The sequence below is a fragment of the Syngnathoides biaculeatus genome, chromosome 2 (assembly GCF_019802595.1).
Source record: "Syngnathoides biaculeatus isolate LvHL_M chromosome 2, ASM1980259v1, whole genome shotgun sequence".
Classification (NCBI taxonomy): Eukaryota; Metazoa; Chordata; class Actinopteri; order Syngnathiformes; family Syngnathidae; genus Syngnathoides; species Syngnathoides biaculeatus.
Window position 1 is genome coordinate 11011114 of NC_084641.1, and position 13144 is coordinate 11024257.

The 13144-nt window shown below is 41.7% G+C and overlaps 1 protein-coding gene across 2 annotated transcripts in view; it reads left to right on the forward strand.

Annotated features, from left to right (window-relative positions):
• lamb2 (laminin, beta 2 (laminin S)) overlaps positions 1-13144 on the forward strand; it is a 58125-nt gene that overhangs the window by 5129 nt on the left and 39852 nt on the right. Inside the window, exons 1-2 of one of the 2 annotated variants that reach the window (XM_061833093.1) lie at positions 28-225; positions 460-512. The exons of the other annotated variant lie outside the window; for it this stretch is intronic. Coding sequence (XP_061689077.1) covers positions 482-512 — 31 coding nt within the window. The 5' untranslated portion in view covers positions 28-225; positions 460-481. Of the gene's footprint in view, positions 1-27; positions 226-459; positions 513-13144 lie in introns of those variants that run through there. 2 annotated transcript variants of the gene reach the window in all.

Consider the following 13144-nt stretch of genomic DNA (forward strand, 5'->3'; position numbering starts at 1 on the left):
CCCCCCCCCCCCCCCCACGGTGGGACCGCCAGTGTGTCTCCTCCCTCCCTTTCTGTTCTCTGCTCCGGACCAGTGGGATCTCAGCCCGGTTTTGCAGTCTCGCTCGGAGTCGCTCTGAAGCCAGGCGAAGCGAACCCCTCTCGTTGCGTCCCGCAGCACCGAAGCAAGTGGAGCAGCAGGTTCGGACGCCGGCACAGCAGCGAACGTCCGAACCGAACCCACGCGGTGAGTGAGCGTCCTCCTCGTGAGACGTTTAAAGACCGTGCGGAAATAGAACCATCGCTAGTTTGGCTGTTTGAACGCAAAAAAAGTAGAGGTCTTAAAATTAAGATATTCGTTTGAAAGAGCGGTCGCCTGTTATGTTGGTGCATTTGTTCAGGTTTACTAACTTGTAATAATGTTACAAAGCAGTAGTGCGGTGTGTATAACGAAGTTTTCCAACTACTCTATGTCCCGCAGGTTGTCCGTGTGCAGCCGCGAGATGCATGCGTCACTGCTAGCCTTGGTCTGCGGTGAGTGCACCGTACACGCGCACCTTTTGAAGTCCATCCATGCTTTTTGATCCCTAAGAAATCCTCAGAAGTCATCCAGTGAAGGACTTGCACAGGCATTAATGATTGTCTCCGGGTCACTGGCTTTTCTTTGGTCAAGTCTCTGGAGGGCAAAACATAAACTCGCTCATGTTGGCTGCACAAAAACAAAGTCGAAGGTGCCGAACAAGTCAGGGACTGCATGGATGAGATGTGACACAAACATACTGTACATAGATTTGTATGGACGTTGTTAAAAATGGCAAAGAGAAATCTCCCGATGACACCAAGATAGAAGGCCACTTTAGAGTCATTTTTACACGCGTCGCATCACTTTTCTTTGTGTGTGGCATGCAAACAATTTCGTTTTGGCAATGGCAAATCAATTCATCCATTTTCTACAACCCTGCTCACTTTTTTGACACCCCTTCATTATTTTTGTATAACCTGTACAATATCCTCGGAAATAAACACCAAACTTATATCATCAGCGTCTTTTAAGTTGAAAGCCAAAGTAATTGAACTCCCTGAAAAAAAAAAAATTCTTTTGGGTTAATATTTGGTTACACACTCTTTGGCAGCGATGACAGCCTCCAAAAGTTTCTTGTATCATCTCTAAAATTTTGCACTCTCATGTTATTTTCTCCCAGTCTTGCATTGCAATTTCTTTAAGCTCTTAAACGTTTGGAGGGTCGTTTTCCCCAATGACAGACTTCAGCCCCCCCCCCGCGCGCGCCACAAAGATTTTCAATTCGTTTGAGCTCAAGACCCGTTGAGGGCCAATTAGTTTTTTTTTTTCCTTTTCAACCATTCGTATGTGCTTTTGGCTGTGTGCTCTGTCTCGCCGGAGGACCCACGATCTTCACCTTAAACTAAGTTTTCTTACACCGGGAAGACATTTGACCTTAAAATATTGATCATTTTAGGATTTCACGATACCTGTGATACAGTACCAAATGTAGTGAAGCAGACCTAGGAATCCTCCACCATGCTTGACTGTTGGCAGATTGTTGTTTTCCTCAAAGGCTTCAGTGTGCTGTCTGTAAACGTAAAGTTTGCATGCCTTTCCAAAAAGCTTTCTTTTTGTTTCATCTGTCCATAAAATGTTGTTTATCATTTGCTCTTTTGTACCCAACACAAGTTCTCTATATAAACAAAAAAGTTATTTTGCCTGATTAATTTCAGAGTTATTCCATAGTCAGTACTTCAACCTCATGGGTGGCAACAATGGTGTGGTAGCTGACTTCGGGCGGAAGGGAGACTACACCCTGGACTGGTCCCCAGTCGGTCACAGAAGCCCGTGTTATAGCATAGTCAACAAAAAGAAATTAAGATGACGTTGAAAACTGGTGGGACGGTGGATCAGCTGGTACAGCTTTGGCCTCACAGTTCTGAGGAACCGGGTTGAATCCCGGCCCCGCCTGTGTGAAGTTTGCATGTTCTCCCCGTGCCTGCGTGGGTTTTCTCCGGGCACTCCGGTTTCCTCCCACATCCCCAAAACATGCAACATCAATTGGACACTCTAAATTGCCCGTAGGTGTGCTTGTAAGTGTGGCTGTTTGTCTCTGTGTGCCCTGCGATTGGCTGGCAACCAGTTCAGGGTGTACTTCGCCTCCTGCCCATTGACAGCGGGGTTAGGCTCCACCACGCCCCGCTACCCTCGTGAGGATAAGCGACAAAGAAAATGGATGGATGGACATTGAAAACTCTCATACATCCATTTTCTTCATCGCTCACCCTCACTAGGCTCATGGGTTTGCTGGAGCCCATCCCATTTATCTTCTGGCAAGAGACAAACACCGTGAACTGGTTGCCAGCCAATCGCAGCGCACATGTAAATAAACAACTGTTCATACCTATGAGCAATTTGGAGTCCTCATTTAACGTACCACGCGTTTTTGGGATGTGAGAGAAAATTGGAGTAATCGGGAAAAAAAAACAGGCAGGCACAGGAAAAACATGCAAATTCACAGGGGAGGCGGGGGTTTCGAACCTGGTCCTCAGAACTGTGAGGCAGATGTGCTGACCAGTTTTCCACTGTGCCGGCAAAAACTTTCACTTATTGACGGATTGCATTCAGATGAAACTGGCAGTCATGCCCAGTAGTATCAATCTGTTTTGGGGCAATCACTAATTAACCTGGAAACAAAGCTGATACTTCGCTGTTCTTTCTTGGTGTGACATCACCGATAGAACTGGAGACCAAATTTGCTGCACAGCCACTGTGGATAGTGGCAGAATTGACTCAAATTTTGTGTTTTGTGATTTTTGGATGCTTATCCTGCTGCAGAGCCAACGTGCGCTTCACCTTGAAGTCGGCTGAGCGGATGTTCTGTTAAAGCCTTGTTTTCAAAATAAAGGGACTTGTAGTTTTTTAAGTGAAAGTATGACAGTTTTGGACTTTGTAAAATGTCAAGGTCAGTGGAGTAAAATCAGTCAAATCTTCTTTACGAGTAATTATAAATATCTTTGAACATCCTTGAGCTATTCAGATTGCTGCTTTGTTGAGACTGATGGAAAAAGGCCTTTTTGGATGGCGTCCCTCTTGTTTCAAAACAGCCCAACGGAATCCGCCAATAGAGACACTCATGCTACACTTACAGTACGTCCAGCACTTCACATTAACGCAGTGGAGAGGGTTTGTGTGCGTGTGTGTGTAATTTCATGCTGCTGTGTGCATGTGAGGGATTCTATCCAAGTGTGTGTGCGTGATTGTATGAGTGTGATTTTTTTTTTTTTGTGCAACTGATTTTTGATTGAGTGTATGGTTGCGCGTGTCAACGTGTGAATGTCGTTTTGTGTCTGTGTCATGTAAACACAGGAAATATGAATTCAAATATCCCAAAAAGTTTATGAAAAATCACGTTCTTGAAAATTTTAAAAAGTTAAAAACTATTCATGCTTTACTTTGAAAATTATTATATTGTTATAATTATTGTTTTGTTTTTTTACATTGGACATTTTGCAAACTGTTTCCAAAATACGTTCCCAGAAATATTACTCGTAATATATTGTTATTATTATTATTATTATAACTGTTATTTTTTTTACATTGGACATTTTGTAAACTGTTTCCAAAATACGTTCCCAGAAATATTACTCGTAAAATATTATTATTAATGTTACTATTATTTAATATTAAGGGAGACATTTTATCCATTTACAATTTTAAAAAGTTGGTACGTGTCTAAAAAATAGGCCTTAATATCTGTGCTTTTGTCAAAATACCCCTCGCATCAAGATTTACCATACCTACAGTACAGTGTAGTACTATTGGCCATTGCTCGATACAGTATGACTTGTTTGAAGATGATGACCAAGAGCGGAACTATGGGGCTTGCATCGAAGTGTGTGCTCGCTATATTATCCCAGAGTGTGGAAAGAAAGGGAAAAAAAAAAAAAAAAGATTCCAACATTTTTGGGAGTGTCAGTCAATGAATGTAGCAGATCTGCGCATGTGGCGCAAGCAGCGGACATATTGTCGAACACAAATAACCCTGGTATACAGTACAGGGCATATACAAATCGTACAGTAGCCATTGTGGAATGAATTAAATGTGTCTAACTGGAACGACCTAGTGGATTAGATTCCGGCCTGTGACAGACTGTCCCCAGGTTCGTTTCCCCCCTCAATTAGCATTGAGGAGTGGCAGGCGATGCCCCCTATATCTAACATAAACTCTCTCCTGAGGTGCCCTTGAGCAACAAATATCGGGTTGTAAGAAGACATTTAAATTCATAATCAGTTGGGCAATCATTTGAGGGAGGAACAGCTGAGAGGGAAAATGAAGGAGGAAATTGGGGATGTAAAATGTGGACAAACAGCTCAGACCGACATTGACTGACAGCTGGGGATGAAGTCTTGCAACGCCTCTCGGGCCAAGGTGCAAGGCATTTGCAAACGTTAATTATTGTGCACGTGTGTTTGTGTGAGTGTGTCTTATGTTTCACTGGGACTAAAGGACTGGTTGTTGCTTCTCTTTTCCTTTTCATGTTTGCCTTTCTGGTCCTCAGGTTCTCTGCTGTGTGTTTGTGTGTGTGTAAAGGAAACGTCACAATTCAACTATACAACTTGCTTACATTTGTAAGAAAGTGAGGTTCTCAGCTCCACCTGATTGTATCTGTCCGTGTGAACTGCACAGGTGAAGGCGACGGCGGGTAGCAGGCAAAGCGAGTTCGGGAAAGTGTGCCAAACGCCTTTTGTAAGCGGGAGCCTCCGGAAATGCCCTAATATCAGAACAATGGTGCAGCAAAGCCCGCTAAGCAGCAGCTATGGAGAGAGCGAGAGAGACAGGAAAAGTAGAGGAGTAAGAAAAGCTTGGATAGAATCCGAGACAAAGAACAAGTGGGATGGGGGGGAAATGGAGGGCAGAGAGAGAACAGGTTGCTTTATATCAAAGGCCCGGTGAGTCGGGTTTTGTTGGCAAAAGCTTTTCTTCCTGAAAAGCGGAGGTGGAGATAAAGATAAAGGTGGGGGAGGATAAAATGAGAACTGATCTTGTCTCATTACAACAATGGGGCAGTTGGCTGAACTGAAGGATTACTCGTTTCCTTCTCAGGAGGAAACTCTTTCACTTTTTTGGTTTTGAGATTCTTTCATACCAACATTTGACTTCTTGTGGTAGCAGGGTGACAATGTTTTCTTGAAGCTCAATTAATCAGTGTTGCAAAAAAAAAATACATCTTCAACAATCCAATGTTTTTTTTTTTTTTAAGAATACAATAATATTGGAAAAGGCCATCACTATTTACTTTTTTTTTTGTATAATGAGTAGTGTTGTGCTACTTGCCTGGGACTAGAACCCACAGAAACTAAATCGAGAAGTCAAGACTGAGATAAGACCAAGACTAAATGAGATTGAAAAGCCATGAGGATCTTGAGCAGTTAGAGCAGGGGTCACCAACGCGGTCCCCGCGGGCGAATGGTAACCCATGAGGACCATGTAAGGCGCCCGCGAGGTATGTTCTAAAATTACCATAGGCCACAAATTGTTACCATTAATTGTGCTTTAAATTCTGAATCTGACTTGCTTACGTGAATTAAAATTTTAAAATATATGTAATGTCATTTACTACAATAAATTAAAAAAAATATTTTATGTACGTGTAATGAACTGAGCCTGAAATTTGTCGCAAACAGGTCGCGTAGCCCTTCATACGATCAGTGCTCATGAAGTAGCCCTCAGCCTCAAAAAGTTTGCTGAGCCCTGAATTAGAGCATTCTTTCATTCTAATTTTCTATGAAACACACTTCACATTTGATTTTGATAACTCTTTTTTTCTTTAAAGCACAAAATTAAAAAAACTCAAATATTAAGAATTTTTTTCCAACTAAATTGAGTGGTGGGGTCCCATGATCAATCCACTATACGGTCGAACTAAAACCTCTTTCCAATCACAAGAAAAAAAAAAATTAGATTCCTGACGTTGCCTCCAGTTAATGACATCTTACCGATGTTTAAAGGTTTCGAGATGCCGGCTAAACTTTGACATCCCGCCATTTCAGTGAGTTAAAGACGGCAGAAGTTACACACATGTTGTTGTGCATAAAATGTCTTTGTGGTTGAAGAAGCCAAATTTCATAACCATTTAATGAGCGACCATGTCTTGTTCCGGGTTCTCCTTATTTAGTTTCATACTTCCTTGGCACCTTTCACTACACAATCAGAAAGGGGGGACACAATAAGACACTAATAATTTATAAGTACCAATCCTCCAGTATGACCGCACCAAACATTGCACAAATTCCCTCAAAATATTCAAATTGAAATAGAATTGGGCTTCCAGTCTCAAACATTCACCATTGTAAAATATTTAGCATTAAGTGCATGCCCATTTCCAAATTGACTTTGACACCTAAATAGAATGAGGTCAGTATTGGTTTACCTTTTGGTATGTGTATGATGTAAGAACATCGAAAATCAATCTGGCCTTGTCTCACGTATTTGGTAGTAGTTTAGTGTAGCATGAGGACTGTTTTAAGCATAAATAGCTATTGTAGGGCGGCACAGTGGCTCAGCTGGTAAACCGTTGGCCTCACAGTTCTGAGGTCCCAGGTTCAATCCCAGACTCGCCTGTGTGGAATTTGCATGTTCTCCCCGTGCCTGCGTGGGTTTTCTCCAGGCACTCCAGTTTCCTCCCACATTCCAAAAACATGCAACATTCATTGTACACTCCAAATTGCCCCTAGGTGTGATTGTGAGTGTGGCTGTTTGTCTCAATGTGCCCTGCGATTGGCTGGCAACTATTTCAGGGTGTACCCAGCGTCCTGCCCGTTGACAGCTGGGATAGGCTCCAGCACTCCCCGCGACCCTTGTGAGGATAAGCGGCAAAGATAATGGATGGGTAGATAGCTTTTGTAGCTCAATGTTTACACTTCATTTTCATCTTCAAATCTACATGAAAAAATTACATATTTCCAAGTGAATACGAACTGCGAATGAACATTGACAAGTCCCTCAATGTACTGCGGTTTTCCTCTGGGTTTTCGCCATTCAGCTGCACCACATATTCGTCGTCCGGGCTCTAATTAGCACCGACAGTGAGCACAATCTGTAAGCGCCGTTGACTGAAAAGCGGCACCCAACATCTGCTGGCCATGTGTGCCTCGTAGTCTGTGGTGAGTAGCTGGTCTGTTTGTGATCCGATCATCGTAATCACTAAAATCTCATAGCCTTTAAATAATGCCCACCCTTTTTTTTTTTTTTTTTTTTTTACCAGGCAGTATTCTTTTAGTATCATGCTAAACCATTTACTAGTACGTTGTTCATCGTATTATCTGTTATTTTTTCAAAGTATAATATTGGTGCTTATGCACAGCGCTTTGTTGTAGCTGTGATTGTTTTTTTTTAAGTGCTCTTAATTGAAGGGAATTCATACTGTGGTGTTGGCTCATTACTTGATTAGTGTTTTTTGAGTAGCAGCGTTTTTACAAAGCTATCTTTTTTTCTGTCTTTATATGTGGCTGATAAAACTTGGATGACTTCTTTGAATTTGAGCCCCCTAACTTTGTGTATATTCTTCTGATCTGTTCATGTTCTCGTCTCTTAACATCCTCTGTTGAAGCTGCAAACAAAAAAAGTCAGAGAAATAGCAAAACACTGCCAAGTCTGCCAAGCTTTCTAAAATAAGTCACAGTATGGCAAAGCATTGGTCAAAACTCTGGAGTTTTGTGTGACTTAAGATGTATTTGACAATAAAATGGACCTTGCAGGTTCCACTGTGGTCAACCAGTATGCTTGAGACACATAGCATTGGTGTGGCTTTATTCCCCTCAGCTGTTGGGGACTTTCTCAGTGTTCGTCTCTGAGAGACTAACAGAGTCTAAGTGAGTGAGCACAGATGGTGCCATTACACACTGTGTTAGATTAGCAGGGCTTGGCTCATGGAGACAGCTGAAAGAAGCAAAGCGCATTCCATGTCATGGAGGAGACGTCTGAAGGGAGAAACGTTGTATCGTCTGTAACAGGTGAGCAGAGGAGACGGCAGCTCCGAAAGGACATGTTGAACGTCACCGTTCAGCCTGCTCTCCGTAGCGTTCACACATCTGCAGCTAAGCATTCGCCTGAAGCACATTCCCACTCTTGCCCTTTAGGCCAAGGGTTCAGGGACCCCTCACAGGGGAACGATTATTCCAAAGACCCCTCATAATCCTAACACGCGCTGCTCCCAGTAACAGAGAGGAACTAGTTTAAGCAAAAAGTGTTGCCAAATTGGTGACATACTATACAACCACGTTTTTTTCATTAAAGGCTGTAGAGATGATTGTATGGACTTCAAGAGGCCTCCTTCACCACAGCTGCCCCTCACACTGTCACAACTGTCTTGTGACAACCGTCGAGACCTTAAGTTCTTGCGAATTACAGTGTCACAGGACCTGAAGTGGGAGACAAAACATCAACTCCATCCTCAAAAAAGCCCAGCAAAGGATGTACATCTTGTGGCTTCTGAGGAAGCATAGCCTGCCACAAGAGCTGCTGAGACAGTTCTAAACAGCAGTACTGTGTACATCCATCACAGTCTGGTTTGGGGCTACCAGAAAAAAGGATAAACTCCGACTGCAACGGACAATCAAAATTGCTGAATGGATCGTCTGCATCACCCTACCCACCCTTGAGGACTTGCACACTACCTGAACTCGGACAATAGCGAGCAGGATCCTATCGGAGCCTCCACACCCTGGCCACCAACTCCTTCCATCGGGTGGGCACTACCAAACAATGCAAATCAAAACTAGCAGGCATTGCAACAGCTTCTTCCCTGTTGCAATTAAATTCTTAAATTCTTCAACCGCTAACTTACAATCCATTGCAACATGCTGCCAATTTTCTGCCTCGAGTTGTTGTCACATCCTGCCGGGCCCGTTACTATTAGTATTGTATATGATAGACTATCGTATGACTTGTCACTTTAAACCGCATGGACTCCTCGAAGTCTTGACACCCTTTGCACAATCGTCATTGCACCGGACTATCGCTCTAATGGGCATTCTAACTGGTCTAAATGCTAAAATACGCCGCATCCTGTGCACAACATTGCACAGCTGTAAGTAAAAAAAAAAAAAAAAAGTTCCTTGTCAATTGTCTCTCTATTGTTGTTTTGTTTCCTTTTCGCAACGGTGTGAATTTGAGTGTGAATGGTTGTCTTCCTTTGATCGACTGCTGACACGTCCTAGCTACGTTGCTGTGGCTCCAGCTAGCTCCCTGCGATCCACTATTTTAAAATGGATGAATACAAATGCTATTTTTGTTACACACTATATTAATTAGCATTTTGTAGTTTTTCCACTCCATACAATATAGAAACATTTGTGATTTTTTTTTTTTTTACATTCTTGTGACCAAGAACAGAACACAATGATATTACGTGGAATGGATTTTGGTGTGTATAAATTACTGCCAAAGTTTGGCCTTTGTTTCTGTCAGTGTTCCTATTCCTGTGTAGAGGCACGGTGCCATCAGCCACAAATTTGTCACTTTAACAATGTAGTACCTGACAGCTGTGAGGCAGTTATAATTTTGCCTTATGAATTCTACCAAGAAACAAGTGGCTGCAAACAGGATATGACCAGTGCCAGGATGCTCACAATCTTAGTGAGGAGAGGCGGTCCAGATAATAGATGGATGAATAGTCTAGGGTTAGGCCCCATTGGTCTCATTTCAGTACTTTTCCCACTATTTACCCCAGTACTGTCCTGCACAATTCCAAGTTGATGCAAGTGTAGAATGCTGGAAATGAGGGAGCTGAACAATCAGGGGAGACTACAAGGAGGAGGATGAGGAGTGGGGGAAGAGAGCAGCTGGTTGTTTGTTGGGTGTCAGTTATCTTTTACCTAAGTGCTGAGCAAAGAGAAAATGCAGCCGGTGAGCATGTATGTTAATTAGCCAGGAGGAGAATGTTGACTTTTCTCTGCTATCTTCTGGCAAGGACAGGAGTTAAATAGTGGCATCTTGATGTTCTCGGTCATTATTTGCCTGCATTAGTTGCCTGCCTGATTGTTTCCCAGCCTTTTGCTTCTGTCATTGTTTACTCGATGTGGCAGCAAACACTTTGTCGTTTTCTTTCTTTGGTTTGGCCTAACCTGGGGGAATGTGTCATCTTGACGCGACTTCCTCTTCCCACTCCCACTTCACCTTAGCCTTCCCGTCCGACTGACAGCTTCTTATCCATTTCCTAACCTTACTTCTGTTGTGATAATGAATTACAACTATACTGACAGAAGAAAGATACATGGTTATTTCATGCAGACGGACTGAAAATAGAACAAATTATGCAGGTTTTCTGCAGGTATAATTCTACTCAAGATGTTGTAGTGTGTCTTTGGGAGTGTTTTTCAACTGATCCAAAGGTCACTGATTTTAGTCATAGAAGAGGGTCTAGCTATCACATAATCTTTACTCTATTGCAGTGATTATCAACTGGTTGGAACCCAAAACTTGGTCGTGGACACATTTTGGGTGGATTGGAGACACCTGTGTAAAAAATGAAATCTTTTAACATTTTTTGGTACAGTATAGAAGTGTACAGTTCCTATATGTAACATATTGGGTGAGGGACATGAAGTGTGTACATGATTCCCCTCCATATTCAAGAATTTCTCTTGGTGGATTCCCCGATATGGATGTTTTTGTTTTTTTTTTTTACCTACTTGCTGTTTTTGTGCTCAGGCAAAATCATCATCTGATTTAAAATTGCTTGGGCAACATCTTGTGGCATCCTGGTGCCACAGTACTATGTCGAGTTGAGTTGATGAGCTTCATGTCGCATTTTGCCGCCATCTTGTGCATTTATGTATGGATTTTTCTTTTTTTTTTTGCTGGTATCACTTCTGTGTTGATTTTGTGGTCGGGCTCAGTCACTTTCCCTTGCCAATACTGCAAACAATATGCTCATGCGGGAGACACTCAAACGATATTGTGCAGCACAGCTTCTGGCTCGTGGATGCCATGGCTAATTTTTTGGTGGTGGTGAAACTCATTTTAATTGGCAATATACTGATGTTTTGAAGAGCACTTTTTAAACAATAAATAGCATTCATAAAAGTGATTTACGATTGTTGCTAACTATGAAATCTGGCCCCCTGGATGACAATAGTTGAGATTGAGTTGCTTTGGAAATAGAAATAACATGTCATCCATTAAGAAAAGGTCTGCCTTTTGCTCAATGATTATTTGCATATATTAAACACTACTGAGAGCGTTAACAGTGTATTTCGTCCTATTCCTGGCTAATTGACAGAGCCGAGTGAGCGAAGATCTTCTCATACAGACCGAGTGGCTCCGTGCTCAGCTGTCATCCAGCATTCCTCCATGCCTTCTCGCTCCATGTTTGGCTGCAGAGGGGGAGGAAAGATAATGTAGTGTATTTCATCCAAAGTACTGCCCTGTGACCTTTTATAAGCAATTTTCACACGGTTTATTCATGCGTTGCCACAACTATACTCTATACAAGTACATTCATTTACTAAATACTCATATACTTGTATACAATCCCTCACTGTTATTAGAGCAGAGTGAAACATGACTAAATGAGCCCTCAGCTGCACAACCTTCTCCCATTCCTCCATGTTGCCAGGAAAACTCGGCTCAACTCAACTTTATTACTGGAGCGCTTACAAAAATTATTTAGTCCTAAAAACAATACTCAGAAATGACAAAAGATGTGTTTTACTTTAGGAATTGAACATTATTTTGTTTTCATATGTACTTTAACTGGAGTTATTTTTATTTTATCTATTACAACTAAAATAATACATTCAAAGAGAAACAACTACTGTACTTTGTATTGTAAAGGGGACTCCAAATCACTTATTTTAGTAGGTTTTAAGATAGATGAAAAATAAACAGCAGTGTAAAATTAAATTAACCCATGTGGGATCATGAGTATAATAAAAAAATAAGATTGGCCAGAATGGGGGGGTGGGTCACTAAATTTTAAACTGAATTTTAATTAACACAAACTACAATTCATGAAAGCAATTTTCATATTCAAAAGCGACACTAGTAAATGCTGTATGTTTTCCTCACTAATAGTAATAATATATTACTGTATATATACATTGACAGCAGCGTATAGAGATAAAAGTGGCAAGATAGTAGTACACAGGCAGTATACGTCTGCTTCACTTCTCCTCCCTCCATGCTGCTTTTTGCACACACACAGATGTGTATATCAGTTGATTGCAGAACAGATGTCAAGTCACTTCCGAACTCTCAGATAAAAGATAAGTAGATTACTGCAGTTCTGGCTCTGTCCCTATCACTCATTCCTGTTTTTGTTGGTAATTACTTCCATAGAGTGGTTTCTGTGCCACTTGTAAGTCTGTTCAGCTCAATCCTATCACATATTACAATGTTGATTTTCACAGAGCTTTGTGGGAGGGTGGAACCTGCACTAAGGAAGGAAAGAGAGTTGATCCATCCCAACTCCCAAATTAGATTTCACCTCATCATTTGAATGAGTTTTTTTTTTCCTAGTCACTGCAGTAAACTACGTTTTGAAAGACAATGACTGAGCATTATGTCTACCTTCAAAGATATGAGTTTGTCATTTTCACACCTGCTTATGTACTATATGTTTTTCCCCCCCAAGGCAAGTGTCACATGTTGTAGTTGGTTGAATATGTTGAGTACATATTATATATTGTCCTTATTCTTCTGAACATTATAAAAGTGTTTTGTGTCTTGCATTAACTACTGGATGACAACAGTTGAAAGGGACTTGGTTTGGAAATTGATGCAATATAGCAAGTCATGTTTCTATTAAGAAAAGGGCTGCCTTTCACGATTGCAACCCTTGGAGCTCATTGATCAATTGCATTTATGAAACAGGAGTGTGACAATGTTAATAGTGTAATTCCTTCTATTCCTGGCTAATTGACAGAAGAGCTTAGTGAGCTCAGAGTCTCTCGCACAGACACAGCGGCTCCTTGCTCAGCTGTCATCCAGCATTCAGACATGCTCACATATGTTTTTCCAAAGGCTAGTGTCACTCGTTCTTGGTGCTTGAATGTGTTGTTCTTGTCTCATGCGCGACACACTTGTAAACAAATACAGTCCAGTGCACCCTCTGGCTAGTGGACGCCATCGTTCGTGTTTTTCCCAAAGCTGGTGTCA